At 39.3% G+C, this 23,239-nt stretch overlaps 1 protein-coding gene across 2 annotated transcripts in view; it reads right to left on the minus strand.

Moving 5' to 3' along the window:
- Nucleotides 1-23,239, minus strand: part of LOC108278475 (gamma-aminobutyric acid receptor subunit beta-2) — an 83,678-nt gene that overhangs the window by 36,903 nt on the left and 23,536 nt on the right. For both annotated transcript variants that reach the window (XM_017491876.3, XM_017491875.3), the window contains exon 4: nt 9,503-9,723. In XM_017491876.3, coding sequence (XP_017347365.1) covers nt 9,503-9,723 — 221 coding nt within the window. The remainder of the gene's footprint in view (nt 1-9,502; nt 9,724-23,239) is intronic.

Genomic DNA, 23,239 nt, shown 5'->3' on the forward strand with positions numbered 1-23,239 from the left:
CCGTATTGGCCGGGGCTTGCTCAAGCCCCAGGCGAAGAAAACTGAAGCCATAAAGGGTTATCCTCGGCCGACGTCAAAAAACAGGTACGTGCCTTCTTGGGGTTGGCGGGGTACTACCGTAGGTTTGTGCCTAATTTCTCATCCATAGCCTCCCCCTCTCAGATCTCACAAAGAAAGGCCAGGGCTGGGCGCAGTCCTCTCACAGACCTTTGACGGGGCGGAGCACCCGGTCCTCTACATTAGCAGAAAGCTGTCCCCAGCTGAGAAGAGATATGCGGCTGTGGAGAGAGAGGCCCTAGCGATTAAATGGGCCATCGAGGAACTACGGTACTACCTGGCCAGCCAGCACTTCGTCCTAGTGATCGACCACGCCCCACTCCAGTGGATGGCCAAGGCCAAGGACACCAACGCCAGGGTAACCCGGTGTTTCTTGGCCTTGCAAGATTTCTCATTCCAGGTCCAGCACCGGGCAGTGACCCACCACAGTAATCCAGATGGGCTCTCACGATGAGACGCACTCTGGGCCCGCCACACAGCAGTAGTAGGCTCGGAGCTGGGGGGGTACTGTTGCGACGGACCGACAGCTGGCGCACAAGGTAGTAAAATCGCTGCTTCTCTGACTACCGCGCAGGCACAGAAGAGACAGCCCCGCGTCAAAACAGACGGCAACCCGAAAACATGTGACGGTAAACAACAGACGAGGGAAGAGTATAAGAGGCCACTCCTCCGCTCGTCCGAAGAGAAGTATCTCGGGTGACATGTGCGCGTCACTTCTCCCCAACACCCATTATTGTTTGACCTTTTTTTCGGCATTTTCAAATCGCCCTCTCGCTCTCTGTGCGTGTGTGTGTTCACTCTCTCTCTCTCTCTCACACAGACGACTCGGACCCAGACGAGGCCGCTGCTTGCTGAACACACACACTCGGCGGTGCCTGATGGCACGAGGAAGCCCTCACGCGTCCGGGGAAGCACCGACATGCCCCCGGAAGAAATCTGCAACGCCAGCCGCACGCAAACCCCTACACACCCATACACACACACACCCCTAAAACACAAAAACAAAGAAAATAAAAGCAAGCCCCCCTTATCACCTGACAAACCGCCTCCTGGGTGTCTGTGCTCTGCCCCTCACGGGTTATTTCCCTACAGTGTATAATGTGTGTATAATGTGTGTTATGTATGTATAATGTGTGTATAATGCGTGTAGTGTGTGTATAATGTGTGTATAATGTGTGTAGTGTGTGTATAATGTGTGTAGTCTGTGTGTATAATGTGTGTATAATGTGTGTAATGTATGTATAATGTGGGTAGTCTGTGTGTAGTGTGTGTATAATGTGTGTATAATGTGTATAATGTGTGTAGTGTGTGTGTAATGTATGTATAATGTGTGTAGTCTGTGTGTAATGTGCAGTGTTTGTGTAGCTGCTAAACCGTAACTTTTATTTGCTACGTATTAATTTGATGTTTTATAAACGTAAATGATTTTTAGCATTGCCGTACTTACTTCTTAAGTCTGCCTGTCTATCTGTCTGTGTCCATGTCTTTCCTTTCTGTCTATGTATCTGCTTGTCTGTGTGTGCTTCGGTCTGAGTGTCTAGAGATGTGTGTGTATGTGTGTGTGTGTGTGTGTATGTGTGTGTGTGTGTCTGTCTGTCTGTGTGTGTCTGATGTCATTCTGCTGTCTGTCTCTCTTCCAGTCTTCCTGTCTCTTTGTGTCTCTCTCACTTTCTATCTGCCTGCCTGTCTGTCTGCCCACCTGCCTATTTGGCTGTCTGCGTTTTTGTTTTTTGTTACAGATGTATTGACCTTGAGAGGTGTGAGCCGTTTCTGTCGAGATTTGGGCACAGCACCGTAGTGCACTAGGTAGAGGTCAAGGGGTCAAAACAGCAGTCGGTGTCCAACAGAGAGTCTAGACCGTTTTAATCTCGGAACTTCGATCCCCTATGAAGCACTCACTTTGGCACTAATGAATCCACATTAACAAGTCCACACTAACGAGTCTGCACAAACGAGTCCGCACAAACAAGACGGCACTAACGAGTCGGCGCTAAAAAGTTGGTACCAACGAGTCCACACAAACGAGTCTGTACTAATGAATTGTCACTAACGTGTCTGCACAAACGAGTCCGCACTATCAAGGTCCGCACTAACGAGTCGGCACTAACGAGTTGGCACTTATGAATCTGCACTAACGAGTCATCACTAATAAGTCAGCTCTAACGGGTCTGCACTAACGAGTCGGCACTAACAAGTTGGTGCCAACGAGTTCACACAAACAAGTCGGCACTAATGAATTGTCACTAACGGGTCTGCACTAACATGTCCACACAAACAAGACGGCACTAGCGAGTCGGCGCTAAAATGTTGGTACCAACGAGTCCACACAAACGAGTCTGTACTAATGAATTGTCACTAACGAGTCTGCACAAACGAGTCCGCACTAACGAGTCCGCACTAACGAGTCTGCACAAATGAGTCAGCACTAACGAGTGCTCTAATGAGAAGTTTATATTTCATCAGCTGGTGATCAAACACTAAAGTGACATTTTCTTCAGCGTTGGCTTTATGGCTCTAAAACTGAGATATGACATTAAATTAGCATTTATTTTAATGCTTATACTCTTTTTCAGTTGTATGTATGTGCATTTGTTTTAATAAATGTTGTTTATTTTAGTTATTTGATCTTTGATCTTTGTCTGAATCTTTTTTGCATTCTGACCCCAAATTCAAGTGGCAATTAAAACAACTGGTGTTGTTTCACCGCTCTGAATCTGAAGTGCCCTTGAATAAATGAATAGAATATGAGAGGCTCAGTGTGGTGTTGCGTTAAAGCTGCCGTGAAGGGACGCGCTGAGGGCGAGCGTTGAACGTGAATGTCACCGAGACTTTATAAACACCCACTCGGTGTAGACGCTTGTTTATTTTATGCTCTGAAATGCAGGCAGGAATTCTGTCGGCTGAACGATGTGAATATTCATCGTGCATTACTACACAGCGGCCGTGTCGGTTATTGTTCACATGAATCATGCTGAATATGATTAGAAATTCCCCATTTCCCCTCTGTGGATGGGAAACTCAGGCAAGCTCAGAGCTCTGTATGACCTTTAATATACACACAAACAGAATGATGTCTGGGTTTATTTTTTTAAATCATTTTTCTACTCTCTATTTCTCTCTTTTAAAACATAAACTCTTTAATAGCAGCACTTCCAAAGCAGTGCTCGCCGGGTCCAAGCACTTCCTTCACAAGTAGGTCACATAAGACTATCATTTCAGAGCTGACTCATGTTAACATTCTCCAGTGCTTGCTGAAACCTTATTGGCTGTTGGCGGCCATATTTTTTAACACGACAAATTTATAAATCCATTTATACATTTATATAAGCTAGGACAAATAAACAGTATGCAAAATTCCACATGGATTAAATCAAGTGGAAAAGGGAAACAAGTAATTGCATGATATTGCCTTGTACCCCTTCAAAGTCATGTGACATAACCACATCAAATTTGTGAAAATTCTTTTGCATGTTATGCTAAGTAACTCAAATTTTAAGAGGCGGAGCTTAACAGTTCTTTAGATTTATTAAGTTTGAGACAAAAAATACGCAGAGGAAATACATTTTTCTCTATGTCTCACAGTGCAGGAGTAAAATAGCACCACCATCTCACCATCAGGTCAGTCAGGATCATGACAATTTTAATGAAATCAATAATGTTATATGCTTACGCTGCTCGACTGTCCCGTGCTTCTTTAGCACTGCTGTACATTTTGGCGTTATTTTTATTTTCTTATTAAAATGATCAGAAAGTAACTTTAATTCCAGAAGCGCCAGAGAGCTGTAGTCAAAAATGGTAAAATGCCACAGCTAAACCGTAAATGTTGGCACGTTTCTTCAGAGGAAGCTCATCAGTGAGATTTTTGTCTCAGTAGATCTTATTCCAGTGACAAAATGAAAATATTTTCTCTAGCTTGGTTCGTACACATCAAAACTGTCAAATTACACTTGAACTTCCTTGAAGAAGCAAATCATCTGGTGTTTGAATTTCCTTTTGCAATAAATAAAGTTTCTATCTACCTATCTATCTATCTATCTATCTATCTATCTATCTATCTATCGTTAGTTAGTTAGTTATGTATGTATATGTATCTATTTTTGACTGCTGTGCATAATAAAATGTTTTATTATGTTTTATTCTTAATGGATTTAATACCTTCCTCACGCATTTGATTCAATTCATACTATTTTAATGACGTGTCAGGTTATGCTTTAGGGGCGTGGCTCTGGGCTATAGTCCTTTTCATGGTGATTGTGCATGTGTGTGCATCCCGATAAAATTCCAGTTAAAGGCCGTACAGTATGTGTGAAATAAAAGGCGGAGCTTAATGAGTAACGGCTGAACTGTGATGTCGTAACTACATGTTGCTCTCTAAGAATAAACGTGAAAAATAAACGTGTAATCTTTTTTTGTGAGTTGGGAGTTTTCACTCCTCTGCACGTTATTAAAACTCCTGCTGATTGTTGTGAGAAGAAAACCACGGGAGGTTCAGGCACTCCTTCTTTTTTTCTTTGTTTAATTATGGTCCAGAACCTCTTTAAACTCGTAAGACGTTTTCAAACACGAAGGAAAACTATGAATAAATCACACACACACACACACACACACACACACACACACACACACACACACACACACACACAGACATACCTTAGAATACTGTTAAGTTAGTTTAACAGTTTCTGTGTGTTTACATTCTTTTATTCTGTACTGTAACGATGGTGTTTTAATGTTAAATAAATTAATGTTTGTTGGAAAAACTTAATGTGAAGCTTTACTAGTGAATAAAAGTTGATCTAAAAAGTTATTATTTGTATTTATGCACACACACACACACACAAAAAAACAGTAACGCGATGATTTATGTCTGTGATTATGATTTTTACCTGCTGACAGTTTTCACTGAAATGATTTATAGACTGACATTAAGTGAGGAAAGGCATGTGACCGTCGGGGATTTTTATTTCATCATACATCATATAACATCATCGTTTATGTTTCATAACCACGTTTTTTTCGCAGACGCAGGCTACATCCTGAACGCTAATGTTTCGATCAGCGTCCTGATTGAATTTCCTCTCAGAGACTCTTCATCTCAATTCAAACACTTCAAGCATGTTTATTCATGCTAAGCTAATGCTATGCTAGCAGTGTTACTTGTATCACCATGCATACTCAACATGAGATAACTGTTAGCCAGTATTATATAGCCCACTATACTTAGACTACACAAACGTCCACTATAAACTTATACTTACACTATACTCAATCTGTATAAATCTATATGTCCACTATACTCACACTATACTTCCACTATATAAATGTATACTTACACTGTATTCACACTATACAAACATCCGCTATAAACTTATACTTCCACTATACTCACACTATATTAATCTATACTTCCACTATACTCACGCTATATAAATCTACACTTCCACTATACTCACACTATACAAACATCCACTATAAACTTTTACTTCCACTATACTCACACTATATAAATCTATACTTCAACTATACTCACTATATAAATCTATACTTCCACTATACTCACACTGTACTCACACTATACAAACATCCACTACAAACTTATACTTCCACTATACTCACACTATACTTCCACTATATCAATGTATACTTCCACTATACTCACACTATACAAACATCCACTATAAACTTTTACTTCCACTATACTCACTATATAAATCTCTACTTCCACTATACTCACACTATACTCACACTATACAAACATCCACTACAAACTTATACTTCCACTATACTCACACTATATAAATCTATACTTCCACTATACTCACTATATAAATCTGTACTTCCACTATACTCACAATATACTCACACTATACAAACATCCACTACAAACTTATACTTCCACTATACTCACACTATATAAATCTATACTTCCACTATACTCACTATATAAATCTGTACTTCCACTATACTCACAATATACTCACACTATACAAACATCCACTACAAACTTATAATTCCATTATACTCACAATATACTTCCACTATATACATCTATACTTCCACTATACTCACACTATACAAACATCCACTATAAACTTATACTTCCACTAAACTCACACTATATAAATCTATACTTCCATTATACTTATACTATACTTCCACAATACAAACAACCAATATAAACTTATACTTCCACTATACTCACACTATATAAAGCTATACTTCCACTATACTCACACTACACAAACATCCACTATAAACTTATACTTCCACTATACTCACACTATACTTCCATTATATAAATGTATACTTCCACTATACTTCCACTATAAACTTATATTTCCACTATACTCACACTATACTTCCACTATATAAATGTATACTGTCACTATATTCACACTACATAAACCTACACTACATAAATGTATGCGTCCACTATACTCAAGTATATAAATGTATGCTGTCACTATATTCACACTACATAAACCTACACTATATAAATGTATGTGTCCACTATACTCAACTATATAAATGTATACGTCCACTATACTCACACTATTTAAATGTATACTCACACTATAGTCACACTATAAAATCTATACTTCCATTATACTCAAACTATATAAACCTACACTATATAAATGTATACTTCCACTATACTCACACTATATAAATGTATACTTCCACTATACTCACACTATATAAACCTACACTATATAAATTTATGCTTCCACTATACTCACACTATATAAATGTATACTTCCACTATACTCACACTACACTCACACTATATAAATGTATATTTCCACTATACTCACACTATACAAATGTATACTTCCACTATACTCACACTATACTTCTGCTATATAAATGTATATTTCCACTATATCCACACTATACTTCCACTATAAAAATGTATACTTCCACTATATTCCCACTATATAAATGTATACGTCCACTATACTCACACTATACTTCTGCTATATAAATGTATATTTCCACTATATTCACACTATACTTCCACTATAAAAATGTATACTTCCACTATATTCCCACTATATAAATGTATACATCCACTATACTCACACTATATAAACCTATAATATATTCACACTATATAAATGTATACTTCCGCTATACTCATACTATATAAACCTACAATATACTCACACTATATAAATGTATACTTCCACTATACTCACACTATATAAATGTATGCTTCCACTATATTCCCACTATATAAATGTATACTTTCACTATACTCACACTATATAAACCTACACTACTGTAATGTAATACTTTTGACTTTGATTCTCTGCCCTGCCTAGTTTTGCCTGTTTGCCTGATCACCTGACCTCTGCCTGATTTTTGACAACGGATTTCTGCCTTATTCTTGGACTTTGTTGTTATTAAATCTGCCAAACCTGTACTTGCTTCCATCTTAGCCTCCAGTTCGTGACCGAATACTTCTCCGATAACATGGAAGCAGCAGAAAGACGGAGGTGATGTCACACTAAGCAAACCATCCACGCCTTGGATTCAATCCAGTTTCCGCAATGGACTTTCATAGATCTCCCAGATCGGTTTGATGTTTTTTTTGGCTACCCTGGTTATTTTCTGGTTGACTGCCAGATTTATTTCTCAAGCTTAACGGACCCCAAGACCAGCGAGAAGCAATGAATAAGGTTCATTGTGTCCTGGTTTTTTGGCTCAGCCCGCCAGTGGGCACAACGTCTAGCAGTCTAGGATCCAGGGGACTGGAGAACGTAACTCAGTTTGTGGGACTATTCATGATGATGTTCGGCAGTCCAGAATCCAGGGCAGTCCTGGAGGATCTTTTGGGGGAACCCTGCCTCAGAGATGAACCTGACTTGCCGTTCACCACCTATTATGAACAGGCAAACAGAGGGACCTCCTTCTCAAAGCTCCCGCCTAAGACCCACTATGTGGTCTCCTCTGCCGAGCTCCAGCCAGAGCTCAACGTGGATACCTCGGGCCCAGAGCTCCAACCTCAGACTCACGAGGAGGTCTCAATTACCGAGCTTCAGCTGGAGGTCAACATGGCAGTCTCACCTGCAGAGCTCCAGCCAGAGGTCAACATGGTGACCTCATCTCCAGAACTCCAAACTGAGACCCACGAGGAGGTTTCATCCCCAGAGCTCCAGCATGAGACCCACGAGGCAGTCTCATATCAAGAGCTCCAGTCATGCTCCTGCAAGAGGTCGAAGAGGCGAAACTTGAAACTGATGTGATGACCAACCAAGTTCTGATCACACCCGAGCTGGCTGACCCGGACAACCAAGCTCTGCTCATGCCTGAAACCGAAGTCACGACCATCCAAGTTAAGCTTACGCCAGAGTCTGTTGACAGAAACAACCAAGTTCTCCTCATGCCTGAAACCAATGTCATGACCAATCAAGTTCTGATCACTCCCGAGTCTGCTGACACGACTGTCCAAGTTCTTCTCACGCCAAAGTCTGCTGGCATGGACAACCAAGTTCTGATCAAGCTCGAGTCTACTGACACAGACAACCAAGCTCTGCTCACGCTTGAGTCTGTTAACACAGCCAACCAAGTTCAGCCTGCAGAGTCAATGGAGGACGACGCTCCACCTTCCTGATCCACGGAGGACGTCGCTCCGCCTTCCTGCTCTGCTGAGGATATCGGTCTGCCTTCCTACTTCGCAGAGAACGATGCTCTGCCTTCTTGCTCCGCTGAGGACGTCGCTCTGCCTTCCTGCTCCGCTGAGGACACCACTCAGTCTCCCGGTTCATATGAAGATATTTTGCCCAGAGGCCCAGAACCGCCGGGGGAGGGAGTGTATTTTGGCGTTTTGGGAGAAGCACCCTGGAGCGTGTTTGTAATGTCACAGCAAACCAGTGACTACATTTCCAATCCTGCATTGTGGTCTACAAACATGGCCACCATGGACTACACTTCCCACACACACACGTTCACCTTCTCCGGAACTATAATTGCACACACTTGCACCCAATTTCACACACAATCACAAACACAGCATATAAGAGACTTTGTGAGCATTTAGACTTTGCGAAGTATACGTTCAGCTGCCTAGTCTCTGTTGTTGTCCTCGAAGCCTTGTTTTCATGTTTGCCATTCTGTGATTTGACCTCTGTTTACTTTTGACTTCGATTCTCTGCCCTGACTAGTTTTGCCTGTTTTTCTGATCACCTGACCTCTGCCTGTTTTTTGACAATGGATTTCTGCCTTATCCTTGGACTTTGTTGTTATTAAATCTGCCAAACCTGCACTTGCTTTTGTCTCAGCCTCTAGTTTGTGACAACTATACTCACACTATATAAACCTACACTAAACTCACACTATATAAATTATATTTATACTATTCTTACACTATTTAAAGTTATACTTGCATTACATTCACATTATATACTATTATCTGAAATTTAAAATGCAGAATAAAGTGTACCTCAGACCGTAGAGCACCGTGCCGTCCGGGTGGAGGCGGATCATCCTGTTTTTCACCGTCACACCATGAACGAAGGACTTCTTGTCATTTAGGAAGTACGTATCCGGGACCCACAGCTGATCAGCCACCCGATTATCCAACGTGAGGTTCAGAGGGATCTCCGAGTATGAGAGGCGTTTATCTCGCCATGCCTGCTGGAAGTACATGGTCAGGGTGTAGTCCTGCAGAGGAAATGCAGAGAGATGGGCGGAGCTTAGCAGGAAAGAGAAATGCTACCATGTGTGCTGTGTTTCTTCGATAAACCCTTCGATATATGAAACATCACAGAAAAGTCCTTTACACTCAGTACTAATTTTCCATTAATTTTTTAGCACACTGACTCATCACATCATGACTCAAAAGTATTCACACCCCTGTACATTAGCTGCATTAACTAGATTTATAAGAAAGATATGCTGATGCTTCTCAGTGCTTCTCAGATAACCACTCATTTCTGGTACTCCATATCATAATTTAAAGTTACCAGGATCTGTATTTTAACACAATAAAAAAAAGTGAAGCTGTTTAATATGTGTACAACTCATTAAAGAATGGGCTTTATTTAAATGTAGTGTTATAAGATTAATACAGTACATTTCTATCTATCTATCTATCTATCTATCTATCTATCTATCTATCTATCTATCTATCTATCTATCATTCTACATCCTCTAATTTCTGATACCACTTTCGTTTTTAAGTCTCTTTAGCTTATCACTGTATAGCAAACTTCTTCTTCTTCTTCATCCTCTTCTTCTTATTATTATATAAGGCATAGCAGGCAGGCGAGGTGTTTTAGAGTATGTCTGGTAGAAACGCAGCATAAACATTTCTGTTAGTTAGTGATATTTGTCTTTCTAAGAGACATTAACTTAAAAAATGCAAACATTTCTAAAAGTTAGTTATTAAACAGTTGCAAATTTTCATTAAATTATTTTTATTATAGTATTATTTTTTCTCTGTCTTTCTACAGCTGGTATCTGTAAGGAGGTGACCTGTCTCACAGTTTAAATTGGTCATGTGACCCATGAGAGGTGTGTGTGTGTGTGTGTTGCAGAAATAGCTGCAAACCCCTCTGTACCACGTCTGCTCACTGGAGGTGGCTGTCACATGTTCTGCAATAATGAGCATCACGGAGCCGACCAAGCTCGAGGTGAAAGAGCGAAAAAATTTCGAAATTTCGGGGAACAAAAAGTGAAGCTGTTGATGCAGAAGCTGCGCTGAATTTACACCGCATTTACACCACATTTACTCTGTTCTCCATATTCATGATATTTTTCCTGCGCTGATGCATCAATGGAGCTTTCCGGACAGAGGTTGCAGCTGAGAAAATGAGAGAAATAAAATCACAAGCTTGCAGGTCTACAGAGCCACGAAAGGGAAAATCTATGAAGGTTCGGCTAAAACTAAAACATCCATCATGTTCCTTTTACCTCAAATACAGTCCATTAGTCACGTTACGCTTAAATTGTTCACAAGATTTAACACCTTGGATCCTAAAATATTAATTTACATACACATACACATAACAGATGTTTACATATAGTCCACAAGACTCAATAAGAACTCAATTTACACAATATATATATATATATATATATATATATATATATATATATATATATATATATATATATATATATATATATATATATACATCTGGCCAAATAATGTTGATAAAACCTATATTGTTAAATTAAGACAAGACTAAAATAAAACTAAACTGAATTAAATTGACCTGATGACCTTCATTGGTTGAAAAAAAAATTAAACATGGTTGGCCAAAAAGAGAAAAATAATAATAAAACAACAAATATAAAAAAAACTAAAACTAAAGTCAAAAGCAAATATTATATATATATATATATATATATATATATATATATATATATATATATATATATATATATATATATATATATATATATAAAGAACATTTTGTCAATGTTTTCAACATTAAAGAACATTGAGTTGATAGAACTCTTTAAACAACACAAATCTTTTAAAAATGAAATGAAGCATGTTTAGGACTATTCATGAAGATCAACTTTAATATATTTACAACATATTCAGCTATTATTAGATGTTTATTTGAATTCTAAGGCATATTACATGTACAGGACATCAAGGAATTAATCTACATTTTATTTTCTCTTGCTTTTACTGAAATAAAAAGCAACGTTTGCATTTTTTAAACCACTTAAATTTTTTTCTGGGCTTAAAATGTTGCCGCTGTTTAGAAATTCCTGCAATGCGAGAAAGCTACACGAGGAAAAATCTAGAAACTTCAAATTTCCTCATCTGCTTCATATAAATGTCTTCATATCCCAGTTTCCCTCATGTTTAAACTTTAAATAGCTTGTGGTAAAATGTCACTTTCTTACCAAAATATCACGACGATATAATAAATGACGATATAATAAATCACAATCAGAGATTAAGCAGTCATCATCATGGAGCAGAAATCTTAATACGCTGAAAGGAAGAAGACTCCACTTCAGAAGTTTCGGCCCCCTAATTGACAGAGAGCTGTGTGTAGCTATGGGAGTTACACTGTTCTGGGGTGGCTGTGTCTCAGGTGGTAGAGCGGGTTGTCTACTAATCGTAGGGTTGGCGGTTCGATTCCCGGCCCACATGACTCCACATACCAAAGTGTCCTTGTGCAAGACACTGAACCCCAAATTGCTCCTGATGACAAGCTAGCGCCTTGCATGTCAGCTCTGCCATCACTGGTGAGTGAGTGTGTGTGTGAATGGGTGAATGAGACACAGTGTAAAGCGCTTTGGATAAAAGCGCTATATAAGTGTGCCATTTACCATTTACTGTTCTCCGGAAAAGGGGAAAAAAACACAAAATGCTGATGCTGCCAAGAACCGAGCGGAGAAGTGTATTGTATACAGATCAGAGTTTTAGTCACAGAAACATCTGGAGGCTGTTCACAGATTAAACGCTGAACTGAACTGGAGGAAAACTAGTGCGCAACTTCTCTAAACCTGCCTCAGAGTCGTTAAAGTTTTCCGATATCTTCAGGACAGAGGAGTATACGCTTCCTTTTTGCGGTTTCTGCGTTTTATTTGGTTTATTAACTTCAGGAGAGAGAAAAAGGAGGCTAGTGATAGACTGATAGAACGACTGTTTTATAGCTGCTATAATGTAAATGAGTACAGGAAATTACCCATTAACTGTAAATGGATAAAAAGTATCACGTGTCATTTTACAAATTTGTTATCGTTGTTATCGTACATACATACATACATACATACACACACACACACACACACACACATATATACATATATATATATATATATATACATACATATATATATATATATATATATATATATATATATATATATATATATATATATATATATATATATATATATATATATATACATATATACACACACACCATTTTGCTGCTTTTATTTGGATTAGTTGCCATAGTTACCACATCCTTACCACAGCCTTCAGGCTCTTTATTGTTGTCATACATCATTAAGTTTAGTGTTACACTCGTGACATTAGTTTAATAACTTATATTGCTTGCTAGTTTATTGACTTATTGACCAACTGAGGGTAATTACCAATTTATACACATACATTAGCGATATAATCTGTGACACCATGCACTGTAATCCCAAAAAGTACTACTAACTTATACACATTATCGGTGTAGTAATCAAAACCAGTTATTTAACTTCAGCATTTTCTTAATGAGTAATGATGTTTTCATTTAATCTGAGTATATATTTTTGAGTAAACATCGCTAACTGCATCATAATTTATGAGTGTCCAAATTCATGTGCCATGACGTCATTGACATCTTTACGTTTCTGGGGTTTACGTTTTCCAAATTCCAAAAGATCAAGATGGCTACCCTTTAGCGTGGTATTCGTCTGAATTTTGAAATAATGGCAGGCTTTACCTTTCAGCCGTTAACAGTCATTATTTTCCAAAGTCTGCCACTGCTGTTTTTAGTAAACTTTCTTCTCTGGTAAGTAAAATGGTTTTCAGTTTTTACAGTTAACAGTTAGCTTAGCGGTCTGTTGGCAGCCACAGTAACGAAACGGTTGTGAAGGTAATGTTAACCGTCAGTTTGCACCGTTTTATAACACACCTTGCTGTCAGCTTTTATGAACGCTGTTGTAACGAACAGTGGGTTGAATTTTTTTTGTTCAGTGCAAATGCTGAACTGAATGCCACTTACGCTAAAAAAAGTGGTATTTATATTTCAAGGTGGAGGCGATTCAATGGAGTGGGAGTGCAAGTTGTGTTTTATATCCTTAGATATAATTTTCCCTGACCCAACCCCTCATTCTCATCAAGAAGACTATTAAAGAAGCCTTACAGACTATTTTTTCATGACATTTTTGCTCCTGAAACAACTCTAGATGAAGTAGTTAGTGCTGTTATAACATTTTTGCCAGGGCAACAGCTAAAGGCGAGGCGTTATCTTTGACCAAGAGACGAAAACTTTCACTACGAAAACTTACCCTGTAGTAATGCCTGTACAATATGTGCTAGAGCCAGGACATACGGCAGTGCACATTTCCATTCTTGAGATGATCCAGCAAATGTTCAGACATACTGACATTCTTGACAAAATGAAAGAAAGAAAGAAAGCACAAGAAAAGGTCAGTGCCACCAAGCTGGATCATGTTTTAAAGATAATGAATTATTTTCTTCTTCAGAGTGTAAACGGATGATCTTGAAATAGTAAATCCACCTGGCACATCAAGGAAAATCCACAAGCTAAGTGCAGTGTTATGGGTATTTGCTGATCTGTGATTCAGCTAGCAGCATTGTGGAACGTTTCAGACATGCAGAGATTTGGCTATAAAAGAGCACTTGGCCCTATGTTACAAGACATTCGTACTCTTGAACAAGATGGTGTATTCAATGAGTCCATTGGTAAGGCAGTTAAAGGCACCGTCATGTGTGTGGTGTCTGACAATCTTGCAGCCCATGCATTAGCAGGTTTTACAAAATCTTTCAGAGCCAAATATTTTTGCAGATTCTGCACAGCTACTCAAGAACAAATTCAGTCTTATGAAGTTGGAAGTGGGGAATTTAGTCTGAGGACAAACGCCAGCCATGACTGTGACGTGCACGCTCTGATGCATGGCATGGGAGGATCAGGGTCAGTGTGGTGTTCAGGGAGACTGTCCTTAACCAGAGTTAAGAGTATTTTCATACAACCAGACAGTATGTTTACATGGACAACAATAATCCGATATGAACCCCATTAAGACAATACTCTGATTGATAAATGTAGCATGTAAACAGCGATTTCTTATTAATCTGGCAAAAGTCATACTCGAAGTAATCACAAATGGAATTAAGACATGTGGAGTATTCCTATTTTAGTCACATTATCGACGTGCGGAGTTTTCACCGCATTGTATGACAGGACACACACACACACACACACACACACAGACACACACACACAGACACACACACACACACAAGTGCTCAACCATTTGACGGCAAACAAGAGAGCGCGGCTGCGACCAAAACCGCGTATATAGTACACGTATTTCAGCTAAAATATAGTAGGTAAGTATGCAGTTACGGACGCAGCCCATGGCTTCAAGCAGTCATGTATTAGCACATATAGCATGACAAATAATTAACCACACTTGAAGCTTTCGTAAAATTTTAAATAAAAACATCCAAAACTGTATACGGTACCATAACGAAGACGAACTGTATGTTAATATGTGAAATTCTGGAGGGAATGTCGGACGGCATGCCGTGGGGTCGTAATGATGTGAGCCGTTAATTGATCTCTGTTCTATAACATGTAAAACAGGAACATGAAAGGAATATTCTAAAAGCGACTCATGTAAACACCTTAATCACATTATTATACTGTCTTATTCAGAAGAAAGGTCAATAATTAGATTACTGCAGTGTAGCAGTCAGTAAATGTAGTCAGTGGTTTCCCACCCGATGCCTGATCTGGCCCTGCATTGGGGAGATGATCTGTTGCAAATACTTTACTCTTGAGTATTTAAACTAAAGAATTGTGTGATTTTCATACCAGCACACAGGCAAGATTGACAAACGCCAGCCTATCCCAAAGACATTCACTGGAAAAAACACAATTGGTGGTAATGGTCATGAAAATGCTACATTGTTTACACTGCTCCCATTGAACTTAAGTGATAGAGTTCCAGCAGGAGATGGAGCATGGACAGTACTCATGGATTTGAAGGTGGTAGTGGAGATGTTCTTGACATTTACAGAAGAAGCTATTCAGTATTAACTCTTTTTCTTCATCCATAGTTTTTATGTCCAAGTTTTCCTTCTATAAATGTATTAAAACAGACTGCATGACCATTTTCAATGTGTCATGAGTTCCCCTTTAAGCAGCGCGCTGTGGAGCATGTGAGCGCGCGTGCACGAGCAGGTGCGCGAGCACCTGCTTTTCCCTTGTTGACAATCGTGACATTTTGACACGTGCATTTGTTTATGTTTCTGTTATGTCTCCTCCCCGTTCTGTCATTGGTTGTTGTTTCACGTGTGTCTGAATTGCCCTCAGCCGTCAGCCATTACAACGCTGATTAGGTTTGTATATATACCGCATGCCTCCCAGCACACAGCGTGGAATCTTGGATAGATTAGAATAGAATAGATATAGTATAGTAGATTAGTTTAGAGTCCTTAGTTAACCATAGTCATAGTCATAGTCATAGTCATAGTCATAGTCATGTTTCGATTCGTTTGTTAAGTTCACGCTGGTTTCTCCACTCCCAGTTCATAGTCATAGCTTATGTTTCATGTTTTGTGTATCGACCCTGTTTTCTGTGACCACGACCTTGATTCCTGCCTAGCCATGTGTAAGCCTGTTTGCCGATCGTCTGAACTTTGCATGTTACTGGATTACGTTTGTGGATTACGTTTTGGATTACTGTTTGGATTTACCTGCCTGCGTGTCTCTCAATAAATCTGTTTAACCTGCGATTGCATCCTACATTATCTCCGTTACGTCACGAAACGTGACACAATGTGTGTAACACAAAACGCTGGCACAAAAAAGATGATGGCTACTCCACCGAAATTTGTGCTACGTGTATACATTGCCACAGATGTTACCATGAAGTTTACACTAAATGAGCAACTTAAGTCAGTATAAGAGCTGAAGAGCATAATGCAAGGGAAGTTCAAGCCAAGACTGGACCGTGCCTCCAGTATGAGGAACCTGACCTTGATGAACAGCTTAGCGTACTTGTGGACATTGAGGAATTGCTGGAGAAGGACATATTGAAAGTAATGAGGTCAGAAAGTTCTGATACAGACATACTCCTGCACGTACCTTTAACACAGCATCAGACGAATTGACCAGATTCTTTTCCTGTGGCAATTTTTCTTTTGAAACGGAACATGTACTTGAAGAAGGAAACCAAGTTTTTGAGAGCTCTGGAAAGCACAACATCCTGGAAAATATGGCTGAAAAAAAATTCACAGCTTCAAACCATACCCGAATGACAGGGAAGTGGCTAATGCAGCTGGAGCTCTAATTACTGCACATCCATGCCTCAGAGAGCGTGGAACTGACAGTGGATGGTATGGATGGAAGGTCAGTTTAAAGTTTAAGATGGGGAATTATCGTACAAAGCTGGCCAGATCTGGGTGTGCAGAGGTATCTGTCAACACAGGCAGGAGGAACAAAAACAACCCTGACAGTGAGCACCACCATTCCAACATTACAAGAGCCAGACGTTCTGAAATTAACTTCCTTCCCAACTTTCCAAGAGGACAGAACCAGGATACTCTGGAACAGATGAGGCTCCAAAACCGTACAAGGAATTGAAAAACTCATGCATACAACCTTTGCAACAAGATATTGTTGAGGGAGATCTACTGGTAGGCCGCATGGTGGCTTAGTGGTTAGCATGTTCGCTTCACACCTCCTGGGGCCGGGGTTCGATCCCTGCTGGGGCCATGTGGTTGCATGTTTCCTCCGGTTTCCTCCTCCAGTCCAAAGACATGCGTGGTAGGCTGATTGGTGTGTCTAAAGTATCTGTAGTGTATGAATGGGTGTATGAATGGGTGTGTGTATGTGATTGTGCCCTGCGATGGACAGGCACCCTGTCCAGGGTGTACCCTGCCTTGTGCCTGATGCTCCCTGGGATAGGCTCCCTGTAACCTCCCCATTCCTCACAGGTTCCCCGTGACCCTGAAGAAGGAGTAAGTGGTAGAAGATGGACGGAGATCTACTGGTGAGGGACTTTTTGTAGAGCTGAAGAGTCCTAAAAATGGAGTCACAGGTAATGATGGTTTATGTCTATGTTTTAATGTGTGATAACATTTATATCAGAGTAGAACAGGAGTGTCTGATCTTATCCTAAAAGGGCCGACGTGGGTCCAGGTTTTCATTCCAACCAAGCAGGAGCCACACCTGATTCCACCTGTTTAATCAGTTGATCTTGGCTTTCAGTAGACTTAGGTGTGGCTTCTGCATGGTTGGAATGAAAACCTGCACCCATGCCCGCCCTTTCTGGATAAGATGGGACACCCCTGGTGTAGAAGACAGTCACTGTGCCACTATCACTATAGATAGTTTATACATTGTCATTTAGCAAGCCAGCAAGATGATTAAAACAAGTAGTCATTTATTCTGTAGAAATGTATATGTATTTATGTGTCTACAGGTGTTTTCTGCATTCCACCGCATTACAAATGTAGAACTACACACCCAGTTCTACAGACAGCTTGACCGACATTTCAGAGTATTACAGAACAAAAACAAAGCAGCAAGCTGACTCAAAAATAGTCAATTAAACAAAGGAGCAGAGTTTCATCAATTTTAACATTATCTGATACAATCGATTCAAATGTAATAAGACTGGCCCAGGCACTGAAATATCTATAAATATAAACTTGCTTATGTTATCATCCTGTTATTACTAGAATTGTATACAGCCATCTAAATATAGCGGTCACATCTTATTTGTATAGTTCGTTAATTGTTTTATTTACCAATACAAGAAATTTATCAAACTCGTATGTAAGTCCTTTGTTGAAGGAATCCCTCAGGTCATATTGAATACACGATAGAAGCTTGACTCAGATTTTAATATTTTACTCAAACATATCACAGGTGTTGAAGGGATAGTTCACCCAAAAATGAAAATTCGGTCATCGATTACGCCCCCGTCATGTCGCTCCACACCTATAGTGGGCCGTTGTGGATCAGGTGGTAGAGATGGTTGTCCACTAATTATAGGGTTGGCGATCCGATTCCGGGCCCACGTGACTCCACATGCAGAAGTGTCCTTGGGCACTGAACCCCAAGTTGCTCCTGATGGCATTCTAGTGCCTTGCATGGCAGCTCTGCTACCGTGTGTGTGTGTGTATGTGTGAATGGTGAATGAGAACCAGTGTAAAGTGCTTTGGACCCGCTAAGGTTAACAAAGCGCTATATAAGTGCAGACCATTTTTAATGAAACCTGGGTGATTTCTGTCCCTCCGTTTACAGTTCAGTACCAAAAGTTTCAAGCTCCAAAAAGTTCATAAAGGCATCGTAAAAGTAATCCATGTGACTCCAGGGGTTTAATCCCAGTTTTATGAAGGGATACGAATGCTTTCTGTGCACTTTCACATAGATCTCCGACGTGCGTTCATGAGAGATCCACAACGCATGCGTGTTGTGTTGACGTGAGAGCGGACAAAAAAAATGAAGTCTTCCTCTATGTCAAAATCTTCAGACATCTTTGTTACAAAAGATTGTTCTATGTGACTCGGTTTGTGTACAGGGTACCTCTTCCACTGTTCACACAACACGCATGCGTTGTGTTTCTCTCATGAACGCGTGTCGGAGATCTCTGTGGACATGAAGATATTTTGTGAATAAAGACTTGATTTTCCTTTTTTTTTTGTGGACACAAAGCATATACCATTTCATAAAACCACTGGAGTCACACGGATTGCTTTTACGATGCCTTTATGAACTTTTTGGAGCTTGAAAGTTTTGGTTATACTGAACAAACACAGTGTATAAGAACTTCGGAAGCTCTCCTCATAATTGGATTGTTGCTCTCCTGACTACTGGTGCAGACACCTTCAGCCCCGACAGCATCTTTGTTGTAGGTGAGGGAGATATTGGTGTGAGTGATCTACCCAGGATGCCTGATGCATTCATGTTGTTGTTTGGCCTGATCTATGCATTCAATTTAGAGTATCCAAAGAAACTCATTCACGCATTCACCTTTATCCAGAAAATACTGATGTGTCTGCATGATAATAAACCACAGAAACCATGCCTACTGAATTTGAGAAATGATTTGTTGAAAGACTGAACCAAGCAGCAAGCTTGAATACACATGTTCACAACGTTCCGTACATTATTACAGACTAATGTTCTGCCATACATCATGTTCAGCATGTTCAGCACTGCTAATGATTGGTAGTACCTTTGAAATGTCAATGTCAAAATGCCATGTTATAATATTATAATAAAAATAACGTGTTATATATTGATTGTTTATACTCCCTGTGTTCAGACTGGTGTTGAAGAGTGTTTACTGTGAAATATTCAACAGTTTCATGCTCTGATACTGATTGTTAATGCCTTTGAAAAGGCAGGATGTTTAATAACTATATAAATATATTGATCTGTATCAGTGGAGTCTGTCCATATTTTTGATTTGCATATTTTACATCTTAAATTTTGAATCCAGTAATTATATTAATTAGGTTTCCATTAGTGTTTAAGTTTAACACAGTTTGATCTTTTGAGTAGATTTTCCCAAAGGCTATACGTTGTGTATTATTAAATGTTTTGGGTTAAGTTTAAGTTAGTGGAACTTTCATTTCATTTAGCATTATCGAATTAAAGTAATTTAGTATGTATTTAACGGAAAACATATTTTTAAATTACCTTTAAATTTAATTTAAAAAAAATATATTACAGGTACTTAAATTTTCTTAGGTAATCAGTTACGAAAAAGGTTTTGAGTACTCTTAATTTATTCGGATTTACAGTCTGTTATATTCACAGTCTAGCTGACATTTTAGGCTTTGCTGATTAATTATGGTTCAAAATTTTTCCAAAGAACCCTTAAAGAATCTTTAAACAACCTTTTTATTATACGAAAAGTACAAGTGAGACAGCTAAACGTTAAACTCCTGACAGGTTCTAGAGAATAAGAAGAAAAATAACAAGCATACACACTCTTAGAAGAAAAGGGTTCTTTAAGGGTTATTAGTTCCCTAAAAGGGTTCCCATTGTTTATACAGAACCACTCTGTAGTTGGGTTCTACTGTACAATGTACCTTTAATGACTCTCCAGAAGGATAACCAAAGATCTCTTAATGGTTCTAGATTTGGTCTTTTTTTTTCCTTTAAAACCTACAGAAAACAGATAAACATTGTAAATAATTACTGTACAAGAAAATTTAAAACAGTACATTTTCAAGAAACTTGATTTTTTTTTTTTCACTATTCGTACTCCTCTTCAAAACATTGTTTTTTTTTTTTTAAACTTGTGTTTTTGTATTTTTATTCCTATCAGTCTCCAGAAATCTCTGGGGTTCTTCAAGGGTTCTTTAGGTATTCATTAGATAATTAAAGGTTAGGCTCTACTTGGAATCCTTACTGATAGAGAAGCTCTCTGTTGTGAGGTTCTGGATAGAACCTTGAATGTGTCTTACTTTTCTAAGAGTGCAGTCGCATGTTAGAACATCATTATAACAGCGTGTTTCTGCTACCATGAAGAGGTACAACAAGCACAACAAGAACCGAGTCTGGATTCGTCCCCTTTAAATAAACACCTTTCGTAAATTGAGTGCACAGAGAAATGAAAAAAAAAAAAGCTTTTATTTTTCTTTCCATTTCATTTTATTTTGTGAGTAAAATGCTACGTTTAATCAGACAGTTTGAGAACAAAGAAAATATTATGTATTATTTGCGTTGTTAATGAACATTCGTTTGTCATAGTTTTCATCCACAAAACGAACAGTGACCTGATGAAAGGAACCCGACAATTCTCGTCTTGCCTTTTTACAGTTCGGCTCTTAAACAAAAACACTTTCTCTATCCACTAAAAGAGTTCTTTTCACTTGCTCCTCATTTTTTGTGCAGGTGAACAGCCACTTAGCTCAGCTCATCTTCCCCAGCACACAGAAGCTCCTGCAGATGAGCAGATCTTATCGACTAAATGGCCTTTAGCTCGGCGTTTATATCAGCAAAGCAATCTGCTGCAGTTTGGAATAATCTAGAGGAGCTGCTTTTATTCTGCTCACACACACACACACACACACACACACACACACACACACTCAATGATATTCAAGGTGAAGTGGTGGATTATTCTTTTTCACACAGTAGAGTGCTCAGTGTTGGTATTTCCCTCATGGCACAAACCTGTTTGTTTTCAAAATTCATGAAGCAAGCCATAACCTCGAGCTCAGCTGCGAAACTCCTCAAACGCTCCACAAACGCTCCACAAACGCTCCTCAAACGCTCCACAAACGCTCCACAAACACTCCACAAACACTCCATGAATGCTCCTCAAACGCTCCACAAATGCTCCACAAATGCTCCACAAACACTCCATGAATGCTCCTCAAATGCTCCACAAACAGTCCACGAATGCTCCACAAACACTCCATGAACGCTCTTCAAATGCTCCACAAACACTCCACAAACACTCCTCAAATGCTCCTCAAACACTCCTCAAATGCTCCTCAAATGCTCCACAAACACTCCATGAATGCTCCTCAAATGCTCCACAAACACTCCATGAATGCTCCTCAAATGCTCCACATACGCTGATTTGCTGAAAAACTGAATCATGGCTCACGAGTTCCTCTGTTCATCCTCCGCTTCTTTTTCTCCTCAGCTTCATTTTGTATGGAATTAATAACATCCAGTTCAGGTTTTACTCAGGGAATGTGTTTAGAATAAGCTCAAATGTAAAAAGTAAAACAGTGTGTAATTAAACTGTACTCCATTTTCATTTAAAAAATCTAAACTCAAATCTAATATTTTCCATTTGTTACACGATCAAATCAAATTCATTCCCTTTTCCCCCTTTGAAACCTGATCCATATTTTGCTGCTATTGGCCCAATCCTGATCCTGATCCTGATTCTTATCCTGATTGATTCTGACTCTGATTCTGATTGATTCTGATTCTGATCCTGACTCTGATTCTGACTCTGATTCTGATTGATCTTGATTCTGATCCTGATTCTGATCCTTGTCCTGTTCCTGATCCTGACTCTGATCCTGGTCCTGATTCTGTTCCTTATCCTAACACTTATTCTGATCCCGATCCTGATCTTGATCCTGGGTATCAGATCAGTGGCATCTCTATTACTAACTTTTCCTAAAATATTTACCAAATGTAATTACAGTGTCACAGTCCTGTGACTGATGTTTAGTGAGGTGTGCGCTATAACCAAGGTTCTAAAATAATCTCGTACAACGGTATGTTCTCCTAAATATCGGAATGAAGACTGGAGGGTAAAATGCCACACCCTCCACAGCCCATTTCCATTGACAACGGTACCTAAACTAGAACTGTTCCACTAGTTTCCACCACAGAAGGTCCTGGTTCTCAGTCAGCATAAAGGTATCAGAAAGGGTTGCGAATGAAAGTAGAACCCTTTTTTTGGAAGCTAAGAACCCCTGAAGATCCTTTATTTCTAAAAGTGTCTGTCAATCAACTTTATTCAGATG

This window comes from Ictalurus punctatus, chromosome 18 (assembly GCF_001660625.3).
Source record: "Ictalurus punctatus breed USDA103 chromosome 18, Coco_2.0, whole genome shotgun sequence".
Classification (NCBI taxonomy): domain Eukaryota; kingdom Metazoa; phylum Chordata; class Actinopteri; order Siluriformes; family Ictaluridae; genus Ictalurus; species Ictalurus punctatus.